Genomic DNA, 20,728 nt, shown 5'->3' on the forward strand with positions numbered 1-20,728 from the left:
CTACTTCTTTCTAAATTATTAAATTCCGCACATTGGGGGGAGGTGAGGCATTGCTAATGCAGGAGACTGTGGGTAAGTAGGCAAATACATGCCACAGTGAAATGAAAGGTCAGGAGAAGCGGTGGGTAGCATTCTTTTATTACTATAAAAAGGAATGAAACAGTGTATCATCTCTTCCAGTCTTCTCATTCCTACCCCCCCAGCAAGTAATACATTCTAATTAAAATGGCTTAATTTAGAATATTAGATACAAAGGTTCAGTGACACTGACAGAAAGGAATAGACTGCTCCAGCGTGGGTCCCCCACGGGAGGCAGCTCCTGGCAGAAAACCTGCTCCTGGGTGGGCCCTCCATGGGCTGCTGCTTCCCTCAGGGCATGTCCACCTGCTGCGGTGTGGGGTCCTCCATGGGCTACAGGTGGATATCTGCTCCACTGTGGTCATCCGTGGGCTGCAGGGGGACAACCTGCTCCACCACGGTCTTCATCATGGGCTGCAGGGGAACCTCTGCTCTGGCGCCTGGAGCACCTCCTCCCCTCCATCCCTGCAGGCACCCCTGGCCTTGGTGTCTGCAGGGATGCTTCTCCCATGTTCTTCTTGCTTCTCTCACAGCTGCGGTGCAGCATTTTTTACCCTTTCTTAAATACGTTATCACAGAGGTGCCACAAGCACCGACGAGGGGCCTAGCTGTGCCCTGTGGTGGGTCGGTTAAAGCCGGCTGGAACCGGCTGTCTCCAGCACAGGGCAGCCCCATGTCTCTTCTCGCAGCGACAGCCCTCCATCCCCCCAAACTTGGCATGCAAATGCAATACCGCATGCTATAAAAACTCAGGGGTTTGCTTATCAATAAAACATTTTAACCTAATTTCAAACCCAGTTGTTGCAGTTCCAGGAACAAGCTGGAGGATACTTACATTCTTCCTGTCATCATCAAAGAAATGCATTGTGCCTGTTTGGCAGAACAAGAGCCTCGTGCGTGCAGGAGGCCTCAGCACACAGTCACTCAGGGTGAACATGACCCAGATTTTTCTGTTTGATTCAGCAGATCCCCAAGCCAGCAAATGGCATGAGAGTCAAGCTCTTTGGAAATGGATCTTAAATTCAACTTGGCTTAGTCATTATGCTCATAATACTTCAGCCACTTTCAAATAGCTGAGAGGTGTAGTAATTTCTACGCCTGCCTAGCCTGCAAAAAAAAAAAAATCGTACTGGCTACATTCAAACTCTTTGGGCAAGTTAATTGATATCTTAAAAACAAACAGCAGTGGCAAACTAGTGTGAACCCCTCGTATTTCCTTCGGAAATCGTGCCGACCGACCCCGGAGTAGGGCCGAGGCACCCATCCCCGCCGGCTGCCTGCGCCGCCTCAGGCAAACCGCGCCCTTCCCTTCCCACGCCCGTAGCCGGCACCAAGCTACCACGCCTGCGCACGGGAAGGCGGCCCACGGCGCGTGCGCGCAGCGCTCGGGGTCCCGCGTCACGACGGCTGGTGGGTGCGGTGCGGGGAGGGGCGAAGGGGAGGGGCAGAACGGGGCCCGCCCCCTCAGGCCGCGGGGCGGAGCGCCGCAGTGTGTGAGGCGGAGGGCGGGGCGTGCCCGCGGCCGGGCAGGGGCAGGAGCCGGAGCGGCGGTGCTGCTGCCGCCGCCGGGGCCGGGGCAAGATGGTGTTTGAGTCGCTGGTCGTGGACGTCCTGAACCGTTTCCTCGGCGACTACGTCGTGAACCTGGACAGCTCCCAGCTGAAGCTGGGCATCTGGGGAGGTAGGGGGCTGCCGCGCCGCGGGGGCATGCGCCGCCCGGCTCGGCTGCGCTGGGGAGCCGCCCGCCGACCTGCCTGCCCGCCGCTGCCCTCAGCAGTCCCGCGGCGCCTCCCTCCTGCCCGCCCGGGCGGGCTCGGGGCCGCCCTGGCGCCCGCGCAAGGGAGGAGCCCGGGGCTGTGTACCCCGGGCGTCCGGCCGGGCCGGGCCGGGCCGGGCCGTGCCATGCCACACCCACCGCGGCGCTGGGCTGCCTGCCCGGCAGCTCTGCCGCCGCTCCACCTGCTCGGCAGCTTAAAAATAGTCGTGGGGGCGGGCGGACTGGGGAGGAGGTGTCGGTGGGGGGCGTGGAGCAGCTGGTGGCGGTTGCGGCAAGCGGGGGGCGGCGGGGGAGGCGGCCGCGGGGCCGGGAGGTGCTGCGAAACCAGGGAGGCGAAAATGCTGGAGGTGTATGAGTGTCCGCTTAGGTTTTCTTTTTCCCAGTGAGCTGCCCTTGCTGCCTTCTCCTGGCCGGGGACTTGGCTTGGCTGGGGAGCTGGCGGGTGTCGGGATCCGCGCGGTGCTTACGGCACTGGCGGGAAGTTTGGGGAGGGCTGGGCGGGCAGCTGGGGCCGCCGCCGGCCGGGAGCCTGGCCCGGCTCCCAGTGGATGCGAAACTGAACTGACTTACTGACTTTTGCCCTGCCCGGAAATAAGAAACCGAAAATAAACACCTGGGGTTTTGGTGGCGTTTTAGTGCCAGTGGTGTGCTGGAGGAAGTCGGTAGCCTCTCTGAAAACAGCAGTGACATGCCATTTTTTTTTGGTGCTGTCATCTGTAGGTCTAGAATAGTTGTCATGTTTCGTTTTTCTAACATTAAAGAATTAGGAACAGAGTTTGTCTTAGGTGCTTGCACAGACCGTGACCAGCTGTGCCAGGCGAGGTAAGCAGTAGTCTGTAGAAGTAAATTAGCATGCCAGTTCTGAAGGGAGGAAAGTATTCTCTTTGAATGTGCTGTGCTGAGTAATGTATGTACAAGAAAAGAGCAACAAAGGTCTTTCTCTCCAGTATGTCTGGACAAAGTAAGGTAGCATAAGAAAAGTAAGACGCATACAATTAACAGGTGCATGTGCAGTGACCACTCCTAGCTCGGTTTTGAGTGTGCATTCCAGGTGTCTGCAGCATCAGCAAAAGCAAACACAGAGGCACAGGTTTTTTTAAAAGAGTATTCCTATGTCTGCAGTTGTGAAGCATCCCCGAGGTATTCCCTACCTACAGTTCCATTCTTAGGTACTGGTACATAAATGAATCAGATTTTGAAAGCTTTTCCTGGAGTTTTTTTTGCATCCTGGACACTTTTGTTTCATGCTTCTATTTTCTGAAATGGCATCCTTACTCCTTACTTGATTTTAGTTCTGCACTAATTTTGATTCCACTAGTGAAGTAGTTTGTAGGGTCTTTGTGAAGTTCAGTCTCTATATGGAGTCTTAGCACCTTAGCACTGCAACAGCACATGTAACTGCTGGAGAGAAAGTAGTAGCCCTTGATCTGTAGCAGTAAGGCCCCGTGTAGCATATTTATTACAGATTATGCGTGTCTTATTTGAGAGGATTGAGTTATTGCAACTTCCAGCAAAAATGTGTCAAAGTAATTGTTTGATTTTTGTACTTAAGAGGTTCTTCAGTTATCATAGTTTCTTCTTTGTATTCAAAGAAGGTAAGCAAAATATTTAATGTACAACATGGAACATTCTGTAAATGTTTTGGGCAATGTTTATACATTACAAAAAGGTAAAAGCTTATTTTTCCAGCTCTGTAGATTGCTGGTGGTTACTCTTGGCAGCTTATGCTTCTATGAGGCAACTCTTACCAGATTAGGTGCATATTAGTGCTCTCACTTTAAAAAAAAAAACCCAAACCTAAATAGATATCACTGATTTTTACTTTGGAGTTTTGATATTCAGCTGTCATATTTTTTAGGTATGTGGAACTTGATTTTGGAATTTTTCTATGACTTCCTCTTCAAGTAGTTTTAACATTTTAGAGGCTTTAGTATATTTTTTCTTTAAATTGAATTCCTTTTTCATCAGTACAGTGTCTTTGTTCTAGAATAAAGTTAGTTTTTCCTCTACATAGCCTGTTTACTGGCTTAGCGTGAAAATGGATATATGAAGCTACATCTTGTTCTGAGATGCCCAGAACTGCTACTCTGTAGCATTGTTGAAGCATCACCTGTAGAGGTTTATTTTTTCCTGGTCTACTGCATGACGCTTTCGGTTGTATGTGCACCTTAAACTATGTTTAGTAATGTGTACATCTGCAACATTTCTTTCACTCCAAAGATCTTGGAGGACCTACAAATTGCATTCCTCTAACCAAAAGGCAGTAGCTATTAGTAGTTATAGCAGTAGACTAGTGTCTTTATATGGAGGCCATCATTGATTTGTAGATCCCTACACTCACAGTATGTCTAAAAGTCTACTGATTATTGGCTTCCTAATTACTGGAATTGTGGAACTAAATTTTTTTTTTTAGAAAAATAGTACTTTTTTTTGGTCTTCATGTTTTGTGTAAGCTTAATTCTTTTTAAGGCTTGTCTGCATGCTCTGAAATGGTTTCATTACACCTATGTGTTTTCATACAGTGTCTGTCTTAAGTATGTGTTGTGATAAATTTGCCACATTTTACATAAATCATGTAATCTGAATGGATTTAGGACAACTTAATTTCAAATATCTTAGTAGTGACTAAAAGGACAGTTTTTCTCCTTGTAACAAATGGCCAGTGCTTTTGGGATGCTGTAGCACTGCACAGGTGCTATATATGTGTAGCTTAAATTTTAAAAAGCCTATACTATTTTTGTCTCTGAATGATTAAATACCCAAGGGAGGTTTTCTTTTTAGACGCTGTAATGAACAAGTTTTGTCCTTGTGATATTTTGTAGCTAGCCTGTTTGGGTTAAGACTGGTAACCTGTTGGTAGGCTCTGGATATATGTATAAAAACTAACTTTATATAGTTTAATCTTCTGTGAATTTGGGAGCTGTATTAATGACTTTTTAATGAATATGCTTAACATTAATTTCAGTTTTGCCTAATGAGAGAATTCAGTATGCCATATTAAAACAATACAGATTCAATCCGGGTAGCAAAACTGTGTGATGACACTGCTCCAAACAACATACATGAACACAGTAGTAACTATAGAAATGTTTTTCAACGTGGTTTTTTTTGTTTTTTTTTTTTTCCTGTTAAAAAAACCCCTCAGATTGAAGGGTAAAAATGCAAACTGTCTCAGTACTAAAGAAAGATGGGATGTCTGGAAACAGACTCATGGCTGAGAGACTTGCAAGAACTGAATGACCTGAAATATAAAAGGCAATACAGAGAGGAGAATGTGGGATGACTTATAAAAATAAAAAAGGTAATTTCAACATGAAAGGCCAAGGCTTGGAAAAGAATGTAATGGGGAAGGAAATCATATTCTTTAAGAAGTCCATTAGTATTAAGCAAAATAAAAAGTTACTGTGTTAGGCAGCCATGGATGATGATGGATGATGCTAGGAAGGACAGTGTTTTCAACCTTTTCTTGTTTCGGTCTTCACTTGAAAAGATAGTTTCGATGAGCTGTGTTAACAAATGTCTAAGTACTTGGCTTAGAAAAACAGGCTAGATGAGTATTTAGGTAAGTTAGATAATTTTGAACAGTCTAGATCTAATAAAGTTATACTTCAATACATGAAGAAATGACTGAAGCAATGTGAGATGTTGACAGTTACCTCTGAGAAGTGAAGTGTGGTTGAGGTTTCCAGACACTATGAGAGACCAAACAATTCTTTCACCAAGGTCCGTGTTGCCACTGTTTTCTTTTGGCTGGATCTAAATAACTTTTCATTCAGTGTCTTGATTAGACCCACTCAACGGCCTTTTAAAATACTGAATTATCTATTGACTTGGCACACCTACTTATTAGATAATGTCTCAAACGTATCTTACTTAACACAACTTGTTATTTGAATAGCTGGCATCTCTTACTGGGGCAGCTACATTAGTAGGATGATGTAGGCAGGTAATTGACACAAGTTTGTGAGCACACAAGCACTTTTTAGCTACTTTTTTTCTGGCTACAGCTATTATTCTAATAAAAGACTACTTCTTTTACATACCTTTCCTTGTCTAGGTATAGCAGCTGCAAGGGTGTAGCAGGTGCAATCCCCCCCTTACATATTAGTAATTTGAATTGACTGAGGAATGAAGGTTATCTAGTAGTTTCTGCTGCCTTTCATGACCTATTTTACAATAAATGTCAGTAGTGGAGGTATTTGGCAGACACTCAGATTCTCAAAGACTTACAGCTTGTCTCCAGAAGGTATGCTTAAACAGGAATAATTAACAGCACAAACACAAATGGGAAATGACTGGCAAAGGCAGCAGTTTGTGTAAAGTGATCAAAGGGGTTCACAAGCTGACAATGCTGTTGCTAAAAAGCAGAAATTCTGTTAAAATATGTGAGCAGGAATGTTGGGTACTGGTCAGATACCAGCTGAGATATCTTCAGTTTCTGATGCCTATCATCTTTCATCTCTGCATGTTTAACCCTAGATATTTATACAACTTCAACTACTTGTATATAGTTTTCAAGGTTCCTTAGTTGGGCAATTTTTAACCCATCAAATGGGGTTTTATCTGGATATGTTTCTGTTGTCAAAACAAAGAAACATCCAATTTCCCCCAAAGGGGGACACCCCCCCCCCCCAAACCACCAACAAAACCAAACAACCAAATCTTGCTGTATTTTGAAATTCTTGCAATTAAAATCCATTGGCAGTGCTCCAAGACAGTAAAATTCAGTAGCTGTGTTATGTCCTGTAACAGGCCTTTGTTCCCTGATTTTCCTGCTTCTGTTTGTGAGGGATTTTTTTTTTCTCATTTTTTTTTCCCCTGTAGCAGAACAGTCAGGATTCAGTGCTATTGCACTTGGAGCTATGTTTCATTGCAAGTGAAAGAGCTGAGTGTGATAGAGACTAAAATTTTGGCAATGAAGGGGAATACTGACATGATCAGTTACTGCATTTTGTATCGTGTTAAAATTGGTTGCCAGGTGAGATGTGGTAACTTTGGAAATAGTTCATGTTTACTTGCAGGAATGTTTAGTTTCATCTCTTTCTTGCACTCTCGCTCAAGTATAGGAAAAAGAAAGGTTCCATAAATGTACAAAACATAGCACTTCAGTACTAGCCGTTTGTATGTTTTGATAATTCATTCGCTGTGGTCAGACCCTCAGTCAAGGTTTTCATAAGTAGGCTGTGATATTTCAGTGAATGTGTTTCAGTATTTTTATACTAAAATTGAGACGATTGAAGTTTTACTAATTTTCATCTCTTTCTATTTATGATTTCAACTGAAAACCTTTAAACTTATTAATTATAAAATCTGAAGTATAGAAAAAATGGTGAAGAATTATTTACCCCACTTCCCAATCCCAACATTTCAGGTAGAATTGTCAAAGCCTTCTTGTTTGAAACAGTATTGATACCATGTTTATTCTCTGCAATTATGATGTGCTGAGGTAAAATGAGCTATAGTTCTCCGTCACAAGATCTTGTTTGCAAGTGCTTGAGGTAATAATCCTTGCTCACTTTGCAGTACCTTGTTTTTAGAAGCATTAGGGCTGCCAAATTATTGCAGCCTCAATACCATGCCTCAGCTGAAATGTGGCATGTGCCAAATGCTTGATAAATGAGAGGTAATGTTTACTTAGCTGACAGTGAAAGTGAAAGAAACTAAACCCAGTTAAACTACTTCATGTGTCAAGTAGTCTTAGAGTTCGCCTGTAAACATTTTTACCATGGCTCAACTGACATGCAAAAATAGCATGTCATGCATGGTAACTTGGTTACAAACCTGAACCTTTGCTCTGGATACCATTAGAATTACCTGCTGTGAATACAGTTACAGGTAGTGATGTCTTCTTGGAGAAGCAAATTTTTTTTTTTTTTTGGTATGTCTCTCATATAATGAAACTTTCACCAACGACTGTTAAAATGGTCAGTGCAGGGTAAGCTTTATCAGGGAATAAATTTAGAGTAGAATGAAACCCAATGGAGTATAAAAACTGTCACCTTGTTGTTACCTACAAAGACTATGTAGACTAGTTACAGATACTAGAGGCACAATAGACTACTGCTGGGAGTGCTTTCATTGACTTTTTTTTTTTCTCCCTTTCTCATGTTCCTGTCAATATGTGTATATTGTAAGGCTTAAAAGCAAAACCACCACCTCTCAAAAAAAATCCTTCTGCATGTAGTATTTCTTTGGAGAGGTTGATGATAGCACATGTCAGATGTATAGATTTCTCCTGGAAAGTGATAATAGATTGTTGCAATGACTAAATTAAATCATTAAAAACTTCATAGATTTTGCAAGGACTACAAGATGGATGGATTAGTTTACCTGACCAGCTTTTCCACAGCAGTTCAAGAACTTGAGCCAACTGTTCTAATGAATGCATTTTTGAGATTAGGGTCTGGTTTCTGAGAATTGATGGTACTTTGAACAGAACAGTAGTCTAATGCCATCAGCACTATATAATTGCAAGAATATTTCTTGCAGTTGGAGCTTCTGTCTCCCCATATATCTGGCCATTTCTAACTTGCGTCCCCAAAAGGAAAGCATTATTGAGTCAATCAAATCTTCATTGGCAGTCTCACGTCGTATTCCTTTCCAGGCCTGTAATCTGTTTCTGGTTTCCTGAGTCTCATTTATGCCCCCACTCAGCTGTATCAGGTGTCTGTTCCATGTGCATGTGTTAACACTATACAACTAATTTGAAGGTAGTCATTGCAGGTGTTCCATCTTTCTTGTAGAATTTGCAGAAGACATTGTTTCAGACTATGTGCATATTTTTAAGTTATGAGTTTCCTGCTCCCTTCCAATGTTCCTTTGTTATGGCAAGTGTCTAATGTCAAATACGTTGTAAAAACAGATCTTGCAATTCAAATTTTCTTTGTTTACAGGGTACTGAATTTATTGTTGCCTTAAGACATTCAGAAATTAAGTTTACTGAAATGCTTCCTGTGAACTTTTATCCTATAAATATAACTTGCAAATGCAAGATCTTTTGAGGGCTAAAAATTCACTCTAAATTTAATGTTGCTAGATTTCCACAAGCATAGGAAGCAGATGGTCAAGGAAAAAGAGGCAAACTTTTAGATTCAAAATGGGTCCTTACAAAATATGACAGGAATTTCCAACATTTTTACTTTGAGGATTCTTAGGTTCTTTTCCATGGACACGCAAGCTCCATGAGAAATTCTCAGATATTATTTTGTAACATGAATGAACAGTGTGTTCTTAATCATCTTTCATGGGTATTTAAGGTGTAGGTTGTGGTTATCTTCTACAGCAAAGAGTTGAAGAACCACAGGTCAGGAACCACAGACTCAGACTTTGGGATGGTCAGCGTGCACCACTACTACTTTGCTTATTGTGGTTTTACTTACTGGCTTCTTTGCTTTTAGGAGCTGTAGCACTGAAGAATCTTGAAATAAAAGAAAATGCATTGGTAAGTTATTGAAAATAAAAATAAAAGTGTTGCAAAAACGATTCTTGAACAATGTTTTGGGTTGTGTGCACTTTTTTTGGTTCTTATTTTGGGATATACTGTCTTTTAAGTGAAAAAGTACTGTTTTGTTTTCTCCGCGCTTGTGCGAGTTGTCTAATTTGAGATTAAATTTAAAGGTGAAGGTGTATGCTGGCTTCATTTAGCTTTTTCTTTTTGTTCAACAACAAAACTCTCAGCAAGTGCTAAAAGAACGTGTTTTGATCAAAAGCAATACTGAAAGACCTTTTCTCTATAGATCATGAAGCTAGAAAATTGCTTTTGGTAATGTATTTAGCCTAGCATGGCTTAACAGTTTAAACCAGTAACTAAATGCTTGCTTGTTCCATTATATTGAATGGGTTTTTTTTCAGTGGTTGAAAGGTAAATCTGTTGCTAATGTTATCATCATCTTTTTCCTATATGGGAACATTTTACAAGTTGCTGAAATGAGCTTAAATGTTCTAAAACACTTTCTTTCAGAGTCAGCTGGATGTACCATTTAAAGTTAAAGCAGGACATATTGGTAAGTTACATTTATTATACACCAATGCAGGAGTTACTAAACATGCTACTTTACCTTGCAAGTGGCTCTAGGCATCCTAAGCAAGTTAATTTTCCTGGTTTCCTTGATTTGCATGCTTTGTACACTCTGAAGTTTGTCTTTTCAGAAAAGAACTGTTGAAGAAGCTCTTTTTCTTGAGCTGAGATGGTAAAGTTAAAATATACTGGAGTCTAGTGTAATCAATTCAATATTAATGAGAAAAGAACCCAACACAGCAAAGTTGAGCAACCGAGCAGGACTGCATCTCATTCCTTGTCTTAGCAAGACTCCATAACTGATTTTTGCCTCCCACTTCCCTTTCTATACTCCTTTCCTGTTTTCGCTAATGTGAAAAGTTTTCTCATTGCAAGTTGACTGTCCTGTAAAAGTTAGTGTTTTTTTAAAGAAAACTAAATCTAAAGCCATTATGTTTTCCTTAAATCTACCCTGGAAGTATATGTTTTCCTGTGACTGATTTCATAGTTTATTAAAATCGGCACTTGTGTGAAGAATGAGAGATGCTGTAACCTCAGGGTCCCCATGTTCACAAAATAGGCACACTAGTTTAAGACTCTTCCACTGAAAAAGAAAGAAAAATACATATTTAAAAAATTCCGGTTTGGGGAGTATTAAGCTGACTGATCACATATGAGCTGCCCATGCTTGTCTTGTTTATGAGGGTGCTGCAGTCGATTTGCAAGGAGGGGGAGGTTGCTGTTGGGAAGAAGGAATATCATTCAAGGGTGTAAGGAGAGGACCTGTAGCCTTACTAGTTCTGCTCATGGAAAAACTTGCCTCATGTTCATTTGTGTGCTGTATAACACAAACAACCCAAAGGACATGTACCTCAGATAAGCTGTTTTTTCTGTCCAATATAATAATTGCTCAGAGATTTGTGGTTAATGTTGATTATCTTTCTAATATTTTTTTTTTCCAGTCAACTGTTTAACTGTATACCTCAAGCTTTTCCTTTGTGTTTGTAGGTCAACTTAACCTACAGATTCCATGGCAAAACCTTTATACTCAACCTGTTGAGGCGGTTCTTGATGGAGTTTATTTGCTTATTGTGCCCACAGCCAGTAAGTTAATGTAGAGAAAAAAGTGACTATAGATTGGTGGGTTTCAGAAGTATCTAGAATGGGTTGATACTGTTTTCATGAGCTTTATTCCTAGTAGATACTCCTACCAAATACAATTAGATAATGGGAATGGGGTGTCTTTCAGTAGTTTATATTTAGTCACCTAATTTTTTGCTGTTATGTGAAAATTACTGCTTTACAAAATTACAAAATGTGAAAATTACTGCTTTTGAAACAGCATCTTCCAAAAATATGTAAGGTTTTTTGTATCATACCTTTTTACATTGTGTATTTAGGCATAAAATATGATGCTGAAAAAGAAGCCAGGCAGCTCTTGGAGGCAAGACAAAGGGAATTGCAAAGGATAGAGGAAGCAAAGCAGAAAATAGCTGACCAAGGTAAGAGTGGGAAAAACTAATGAAAGTGATGGTATTTCTTTCTTTGGTTTACAATGCTGGATTTGTCACTTAAAGTGATTTAGATTCTTGTTTTCCTCTTGATACTTAAAAAATTATTAGTTACAGATTTTTAAATGTAGCTGCCATCAATATTGCAGAACAGGGATCCTGAAAATAAAAAGGTTCAAACATTGATGTGATCTGATATAAAGAAGGCTTTTGAAGTATTGCTTGCCTATGTCATATGTTGCCTGACATTTTCTTTCCTTTTCTTTCATAAGAAACAATTTAACTTTGTTTCCAGTAGCAAAGAATTTTTATGGTTACGCCTTTTTAAAGATTCTCGTTACTTTGTTTGATACATGTTAAGTCTTATAATCTTAAATTCAACTTCTGGTACTTTCAAGAAATATGTATTGGCCACCTTAAGTATCAGTGGGTACAAGTCATACTTTTGAACAACCTGATACTTCATGCACTAGGTAGTAAAGCTGAAACTGTCTAGTCTGAGGATATAAATGTTAACAGATTATACCAAAAGGACATGTTTTTATACAACTAGACTACAATGTAATAGAAAATTTAAATATCTTATAATACAACCTTTATTATATTATTGTTTTCTCTAGTGTAGTTTTAAAAATACTTTAATACAAACAAGATATTACATTCTTTTCCTTTAACGTAGATAAAGTAAAAGAAGAGAAACAAGACACTTTTGTAGAAAAACTAGTCACTCAGGTCATCAAAAATCTTCAGGTGAAAATTTCCAACATCCATATTCGCTATGAAGATGATGTAAGTACTTTTGTATGTCTCAGCATAAGGGGTTGTGCACTGTAACATGAAATTAGGAACCTGTTTGATTTCTTTTCTGCCCATTGCTTTCCATGTTGAGAGAATCCTGGTAAAGTTTTGGAAATTTCATAGTCTTTAAAAAAAAAGAAAAAAGAAAACTGATAAAAAGCTTGTACCGAAGCATAAAGATAAGCATATGGTTGGGTACAAAGAAGATATAGTTGTCAGATCTTTGCTATATATTTTTTTATTGGTTATGTACTTCCAAATCTGAATTTAGAGCATAAGGTAATCCTTTTTTTTGGTGTTTTCCCCCTGCTCTATTAGATCACAAATCGGAATAACCCCTTGTCATTTGGGATTTCACTTCAGAATCTAAGTTTGCAGGTAATTTTGTTTTTCATCTAAAAAACATGATGATGTATACTGATAGGTTAAGTTACGTTTTTGTGTATTATTGTGCTGTCTGGTAACATACTGTCTAATGAAAGTATACCTATAATCATGACCAGTGCACAATGGTAACTACTTGGTTTATCAAATCCAGCATAAATATTGTGGTGGGGGTGCCATTAAAGACAAAATGCTAGCATTAAAACAGACCTTTGGGAGGAAATCCTTACTCTTCTGCCTGCTGCACTTTGTGGTTGCCAAGTACCAGACTTTGTGAAATTTGGGCTATTCAGAATGTATGAATATTTCACTGAAACTGCCATGAGACCCAAGAAAGGGAGTTACTACTTGATATATTGGGGATATATTCTTGTAGTGAGGAGCCCAAAACTGAACACAGTGTTCGAGGTGTGGCCTCACCAGTGCCAAGTACAGGGGCCCGATCACCTCCCTACTCCTGCTGGCCACACTATTTCTGATACAGGCCAGGATGCCGTTGGCCGCCTTGGTCACCTGGGCACACCGCTGGCTCATGTTCATCGTACCGTCAACCAGCAGCTTCCGGTCCATTTTTGCCGGGTAGCTTTCCAGCCAGTCTTCCCCAAGCCTGTAGCATTGCATGACGTTGTTGTGACCCAAGTGCAGAACCCGGCATTTGGCCTTATTAAACCTCATACAATTGGCCTGGGCCCATTGATCCAGCCTGTCCAACAGTAGTCATCATAGACTGCACACATTTTTTTTCTGGAAGACTACCTAATAGCAGCAGTATGCAGATTCTGCTGAGTTGCTCTGATTCAGTAGCTTTTACTGTGCAACTGATAATCTTAAAGAAAATATATCTAAGTAAATGTTACTTTCTTGAATGAAATAGTTGTCCTATGAACTCTTGTTCCTAGCACGTTGAAAGCTTTTTGCCAGCCCCTTCCCCTAAACAGTTTTGCATAATGAACAAAAACTTTGGAATTCTTTCTACTTCACTTTTGAAATGCGTATTAGTCTTGAAAAAGTATAATAGCATATAGTGTTTCTGTTGGGCTGAAACTAAGATGCTACTTCCAGAATTATAAAAGAATTCTAGTCTCTGGTTTATGTCTTTCTAAAAAGCCTTCCTAAAAATAATATTGGTGTAAAGGAAAACAGTTTGCAATACTGAGAACAGAATTTTAAAGAATCTCTTGGTTCTTGTGTGCAGCTTGCCAGTCACTGCACGTACATGTCTATATTTTGGAGTGGGAAGTAGCCTTATCAAGTTTTCACTTAAAATAATGGCTTAATCATCTTAAATCAGAAGATGACATCCCATTATTTCAGTGGGATTTAATTACCATGATGTTCCTCTCTTTTTTCCTGGTTTGTTTCAGTGTTGATAAATTGTTGGTGTATGATAGATATTGGAATAACTTTCTTTAACTCTCATTTCAGACCTCAGATAAGAATTGGAATCCATGTTTACATGATGAAACTGCCAAGTTGTTCTACAAGGTACAATATAAACTATAGGCTAAAGAAAGAATTGTTAATAAAACAGAGTTCCTTCCACAGAAAGTGAGATCAAGAAAACATGTATCTGTATAGGCTCTAAAATAAAAAGATGCGTAGTCTGCAAGGAACATTCTGAATATTTTTATTCATCCAGTCTTTGTGAAATCCAATTTATTAATCTAAAATGTTTAGGTATTCATGCATATGTTCTTTTGTATTTCAGCTTGTACGACTGGATAACCTTTTTGCTTACTGGAATGTGAAATCGGAGATGTTCTACCATGGTGGTTGTGATGAATCTTTGGTAAGTAAAGCATGAGATAATGTATCTAGTATTCTAGTTCATACTCTGAAGCATAGACCGTAATTCACATTCAGTTCTGCTTCCATTTATGTCAATGTCTCAGAGAACTGTCTTGTTACTAATTACTTTTTTAGGAAAAATAGTAAATATTAAGGTTTTTATGTGATGGAAGTAAAACACCCATCTGAGGTAGGTGAAGAAAAAAAAAGTCCTTTGCCAGTTACAAAATCATACACAATATATGGTCATGTTACTGTTCAGTGATTTTTATTACCTAAAAATAAGTCTTACTCTGTTTAAAACAGATTAATATTTTGAATTGTACTGTGTATCAGAGGGATATCTGAAACGTGTATTGAAATGCTAACATTTTGTATTTTAAAACTTTATCATGAAATAAAAATGCAACTTATTTTTAACTCCATTGTGTATGTAGGTTAACTTAAAACAGGGAGTTGCCAGCCACAATGTGATTCCAGAAGGTTATGATTTTGGTAAGTGGTATTTTATTTGTATTTGTAATATGCGTGTATACTTTATTTCTAATTTGTAATGCCTCTCAGAGGCTGCTACTTTCACTGTTACTCAAAAATCTTAGTAAGGAGTGCAGTTTATAGGGTTTTTTTTTTGTAGGAATAACTGGCTTTCTGACATTGAATACTGTACCATATCTGTAGCCTTAAAAAGGCTTTGAGTAAAATATGAGTCTTGAGTCATGTGTCATTCTAATGGAACATCATACATAAATCCTCATTGTTCGCATCCATTAATAATTCCTTATTTTAAGAAGTCTAGCAATAATATGTGTATTATCTAAGTTTTATGAATCGCATTGGTTTGAGTGACAGATTAATGTTTTTGAGGTCACCTGCCTTATGTGAAGTGTATCTTTTTTCATTAGAGATGGAGACAGTAGTCACACAACTCTGAAACATCAACATTTTTGTTTTATTTCTTTTTAGTGTTGCTGTATTGCTTTGAGTGTTGCTTACTTTACTCCGAAAGTCACATTGGCTCCACTCAAACATGGTGATTGTTTGCTTTTCATTGTTTGGAGAATACGTGGGTTTTATTTCTCATGTGCACCTCTGTGATTGTTTAGTAACTGTTTACAAGGCAGAATGGCCTTTGAAGTGGCTTGCTCTCTAGCAAGCAAGTTCTCAGTTCACTATAGCCAGGGTTAAATAGGGTGCTGTTAGTTTTATGGGTTTTTCTTGCTGCCTTTGCCTGAAAGAGGAAGCCTTTTTTGTCTCTTTATTTGACTTCAGAGAATTATTTAGTAATTTCTTCTGATGTCTTACCTTTTTCAGTTGCTAGCCTTGACTCTCTTTACAAAATAAGTTTAAACATCTTTAGTTGTCTAAGTCTTTACATAGAAGTTCAAAATAGTTTTATGTAAAATTTCAGGATTCGGGATTTACACTTTTAAAATTCAGCAGTGCCATCACAGACACAGATATTTAAAGAACTACATCATGCTCATATTCTGTGGTAAAAAATTTCTCATTCTTTTAGAGCAACTCTTTTGATTGAGACCTTGCTAGAAAGGTAGTAAGCACAGAGTCTGCACAAAGTCATTTGATCTAAATGCAAACATAATACTTAGACATAGGAAGGATGAAAAATGAAATTTAAGAAGCAAAATACAGGAAGAAAATTAATAGAAATGCTACCACATAAAATGTGTAGAATAAAAGAAAAGTAAGCTTTACAAGAAATACAGGGCTTAAGATGAAACAAAGGTAGATTGGTGTAAACATGGTTTCATCTTGCAAAAATATCTGTTTCCACTTTTATGAACCTTTTGGTGAGTTTAGAATACTTGTTGTGTGGATTGTCTACTAGTATTTCTGTTGAAATCACAGAAATTTTATTTGATAAAATTACAATTTACACAAATTCAAGTAATATGCAAATTCTTATTGTTGGATCAATTGCTGAAACAGATGGAAAAATTGAACTAAACATCGCTTTTGAAGGCTATGTTGAATGCCTGTTGAACTCCACTGTTGGGAGTATAATTTATCAAACAGTGTAAAGCATTAGTAACATTAAAAAAAATTCTTATGGAATAAGAGTTATTATAGTGAAATAAGTGCTATGTTTGAAACTATCTTGTACTATAAATAGCTTATATCATAGCAAAAAAATTAGATTTGTTGTACATATAAACTATTAATTGAAACATCTGCCATGGAATACTGCATACAGGAAATCTTGTGAGAATGTTCTACAAATACTTGTTCCACAAATGTTGCCAGAATGAAACTGGAGATGGAGTATAGATTGTATTATATTTTAAGCTGTGTTGATGAAGTCTTCATGTTATGAAGTCTAACATTTTTAAATTAATAATCTGGCATAAATTGAGCTGATAAGTATTATGTATCTGTTATGGCAGTCTTAAATAATTTAATTGCACTTCTTATATCAACTTCTGTTTTTTAGTATTCCGCCCAATTTCAGCTAGAGCCAAACTCCTTATGAATCCTCGATCTGATGTTGACTTTTCATCACCGAAAATGGATTTAGATGTAAATTTACAGGATATAACTGTTGAATTCAATAAGCCACAGGTATAAACTGTTTTTCTGAAGTTATATGTAATGTGGTAAAAAAGTTTGTTTGCAAGAATACTAAGAAAAGCAGCGTGAAATTTTATAATAAACTTACAGAACTGATTCACTTCTTAGTCTTTGTAAATGATTTTCTTTTTAAAGAGAAGCTTGATTCACGTTCTCAGAAAGACAGTAACACTCAGTGTGAAAGTGTTTTTTTGTTTTTCAGTACTTCAGTGTTATGGAGCTTCTTGAGTCTATTGATATGATGACTCGAAATCTGCCATATAGGAAGTACAGACCTGATGTTCCATTGCACAACAATGCCAAGACATGGTAGGTCACTTCAGACTTTGGAAACAATTTGTTAGTTACTAATTTGAAATAATTACCAAGGGATGTGTTCTTACTTAAGGAGGTTAGAACTCATTTCCTCCTGAAACAAAGTTTTCTCTTTTGTTTTTATTTGTTTTTCTTAAACTAGGAGTATTAAAAAAAAATTGGTGAGGACCTCAAACCAAAGATGGGGACACAATATTTGAAAGCCTGCATTTGCTGTCTTGAAGACCATTATCAGCAACTTAAGTCTGATAGTATTTTAATGTCCTAACTCTGTTTTGATGAAGGAGACCCCATTATATGTTAGGTACTATTACAAGAACAAAGATGTTAACTAAAAACGGGCAAACGTTTTCAACACAGATGGCAGAGATTTGATTTCTTTTCAGAAGATTACTTACAAGTGTGTTTTGATTATCACACACAGACACACACACACATATATATATTTGTGGGCACTTTTTATACAAGGTTACTTTTTAATTTTAGGAAGTAGCAACCTGTCAACTTTGTGTGTGGGGAAAAAAAAAATCCTTAGGTTCCTCTACAGGTCTGAAGTGTGATATTAGACAAGAGATTTCACTCTTTAACAACGTTAAGTTGTATTTAGTGGGAGTCTGCATAGCTCCAGGTGTCTTTTCCATATACCAGAAGAAATGTAAACTATACTTCATTTGTCTTTTGCTTTTAGGTGGAAATATGTAATTTATGGCATCCTTGAAGTAAATGTTCAACCTAAGCTCCAAATGTGGTCATGGGAACATATTCGGCATCATAGGAAACAAGTGAAGAACTATAAAGAGCTGTATAAAACAAAGATAACATCAAAAAAACCTAATGAAGAAATCTTAAAATTGTTGGAGGTTAGCCATTTTCCGCTGAAGGCTTAAATATTGTTTATCTTGCTATTTTCTTAAACTTAAATATTCATGTGTTCCTAAGTCAGTACTAAATTAAAATAAAATTTTCAGTGACCAGACTTGCAACTTCATCAGTACCTTTCTCTGTGAGTAGTATTAATAAACACATTTGATGATTTTTTTGAATTAGTAACTGCAGTGAAGAAAAACTTAAACTGATGTGCTTTTCCTTTCCAGATTTATTTTAAGTTTTCAGCTTGAGCAAATTTACTTGGATTGCATTGAAGGAGTTGTTTGCTGTCATGTCCTGTAAAATTGAGCTGTGAAATCTAACCAAATGAAATTGTCAAAAAATAATTTCTCACCTCCTTTCTAGGAATTCGAAAAGGCCTTGGATATTTTTAACATCACTCTAGCAAGGCAACAAGCAGAAGTTGAGGTAAAATTTAATCATTTAAGTGAGTCTAAGAATAATTGCAACATGAGATTGTGGAGATTTTAGGCGGATGCATTTTAGTTCTAGTGTTTGAATTGTGCATCATACAGTCTTTCTATTTTCCGTGTATTTCACATTTGTTATTATAAGGTGTAGTTAGTTTCAACCTGTAATTAAGCAAAAATTAAACAGCTCCATATACTGCTTCTTCAAAATAATTGATCTGGGATAAATTTCTTTCCACTTTTGGTAAGGAAGATCTACTGTGGAAAATATGGTCAGAGGATGATAGGATAAGTCAAGTTGGAAGCGATTATATCCAAAGCTTCATGTTTTTTTTTTTTCCCCCAACAGTCTAGACTATTAGTTTATTCCTTTCCTTCCTGATACCCTATTATGTAGGCTGAACACCTGTATATGTACTATGTTGACTTTTTGTTACTATTTGTAAATGTTATTCAGGATACAGCAAATGGAGAATATATTCTCCTAGATAATCACAATTAGGCAAGATAATGTGACTTGAGTAGTTACACTTTATTTGTTAGCCTTTTTTTTCCTAGGTTAGTGTACTGCTTAGTTTTCAGTGTAGTGTCTGAGCATCATTCCAGGAGACTGAAGTGAAATCTGTATAGGTTTTCTGATATCTTTGAAGGGGTATTTCTGCATTAATAATCACTGTGACTAAAAGTAAGCAGAATATGAAGTTTAAAATCTGAAATAATGTATTGATAATCAAACTTCATGAATGTTAATCATTTTTTGTGGCAGTGCTTGACAGAATTTTGTTTTCTTTTTTTTTTTTTTGCATATGTGGAGTATATTAAGTACGGTATGAACTCAAGTACTGCAGTGATACATATGGTGCTTCTATATCAAAACTCTAAACAGGAATCCATAAATGTGATTTTTCCTTTTAGTTGTCTGTATGTACACCCACATTTGGATGCTTGTATGATCATTATTCAGACTTTTACAATAGCAGAAGACATGTTCATGTCCCTCCCCTTCAGTTGTTTGGCTGAATTGGAGTGCTTTTCACAAGAAGGGTTTTTTGTCTTGTTTTTGTTCTCATTTAATTTTGTCATGTTTTTCTCTTGTACCGTAGAGTTTCTTTTGGTTTTATCTTTTTCTTCCTCATTTTTGCAACATGAGGGAGATCCCAAAGAATTTCCTGTCTAATTTTATTGTTTTCTCCAGTGTGACTATGCTGCTTACAAAAGATTATGTCATATTGCATTCCTGACCACTTACCAGTCCTGAGTTTTAAGATAGGTTTCTGTCTTGCTTAGAAGTAGGTTGCAAGCAAATGAATGCTCATATGTTTGGGCTTTAAGCCTTGCATTTGAAAAGTGTTAGAAAAGCGTCTTGAAAGAACTGCTAGCTAACTCCCTGAATTTATTTCCAAGTATTGAAAATCAGGTCACAGTGATTCTAAACCATGTTCTACCTCCATCTATCTGTCAGAACTCATCTGTCTTATTGTTATCAGGTCATACCTCTGACAAGGTCTCAAAGGACTTGTAAGAGGCAAATCTACTACTAGCTTGGTATCCTGACAGCCTTAAGTCTATTAGGAATTTAAAGGAGCACCCTTTAGATGTGGGCTGAGTAAAGCCAGATAAAGGATCCTACTGTTTGTTAAGCTTTTTTGTTTTGTTTTTTTTTTAATGTACCTTAGAGTTGAATTTAAAGGGCTTGCTTTTCTCTAGACCTTGAAATCAAGCTCTCCAGAACTCATGTTTGTGAACACAGTACCATCTGATTTTTCTGGGAATTTTGTGCCAAGAACTTTATATTCCAAACCTTAAGCCACTTTTTAATCTTTATCGCTAGTGCCCTAAGTACCAAACAGCAGCTTCAGTGAGCCAAGCATCAAGTCTCTGTATCAGATAGCTTGAGAAATTTTGTGCTTTAAATCTAGAGAAGACTTTATAGATGACTCACTTAAATCAGAATACCGTATGATGCTCTTGGTTCTCCATTTCTTTTAGTCTAAATGGTTTACCTTGCTGAGTAATCTTTCCACGGACTATGACTGTATTCATTACTAAAACATTGTAAATGGAGGATGGGGAAAGCTCAACAGGATTTCTTCAGGAGATTTCTTTAGTTCCCATACTGCACAAATGTTCTTTTCATCCTTGCAGATGTACAGTTCCCCTCCCTTCTGTCTGTAGCCTTTCTTACCTTGGACTCTGG

The 20,728-nt window shown here is 38.1% G+C and overlaps 1 protein-coding gene across 1 annotated transcript in view; it reads left to right on the plus strand.

The window, feature by feature from the left end:
* Positions 1 to 1,659: 1,659 nt before the first annotated feature.
* VPS13A (vacuolar protein sorting 13 homolog A) overlaps positions 1,660 to 20,728 on the plus strand; it is a 105,596-nt gene continuing 86,527 nt past the window's right edge. Inside the window, exons 1-14 of the mRNA XM_059833918.1 lie at positions 1,660 to 1,759; positions 9,253 to 9,296; positions 9,816 to 9,858; positions 10,860 to 10,955; positions 11,252 to 11,353; positions 12,042 to 12,151; positions 12,479 to 12,538; positions 13,970 to 14,029; positions 14,253 to 14,333; positions 14,770 to 14,827; positions 16,782 to 16,909; positions 17,121 to 17,227; positions 17,922 to 18,093; positions 18,467 to 18,529. Coding sequence (XP_059689901.1) covers positions 1,660 to 1,759; positions 9,253 to 9,296; positions 9,816 to 9,858; positions 10,860 to 10,955; positions 11,252 to 11,353; positions 12,042 to 12,151; positions 12,479 to 12,538; positions 13,970 to 14,029; positions 14,253 to 14,333; positions 14,770 to 14,827; positions 16,782 to 16,909; positions 17,121 to 17,227; positions 17,922 to 18,093; positions 18,467 to 18,529 — 1,224 coding nt within the window. The remainder of the gene's footprint in view (positions 1,760 to 9,252; positions 9,297 to 9,815; positions 9,859 to 10,859; positions 10,956 to 11,251; positions 11,354 to 12,041; positions 12,152 to 12,478; positions 12,539 to 13,969; positions 14,030 to 14,252; positions 14,334 to 14,769; positions 14,828 to 16,781; positions 16,910 to 17,120; positions 17,228 to 17,921; positions 18,094 to 18,466; positions 18,530 to 20,728) is intronic.

The sequence above is a fragment of the Gavia stellata genome, chromosome Z, assembly GCF_030936135.1.
Source record: "Gavia stellata isolate bGavSte3 chromosome Z, bGavSte3.hap2, whole genome shotgun sequence".
NCBI lineage: Eukaryota > Metazoa > Chordata > Aves > Gaviiformes > Gaviidae > Gavia > Gavia stellata.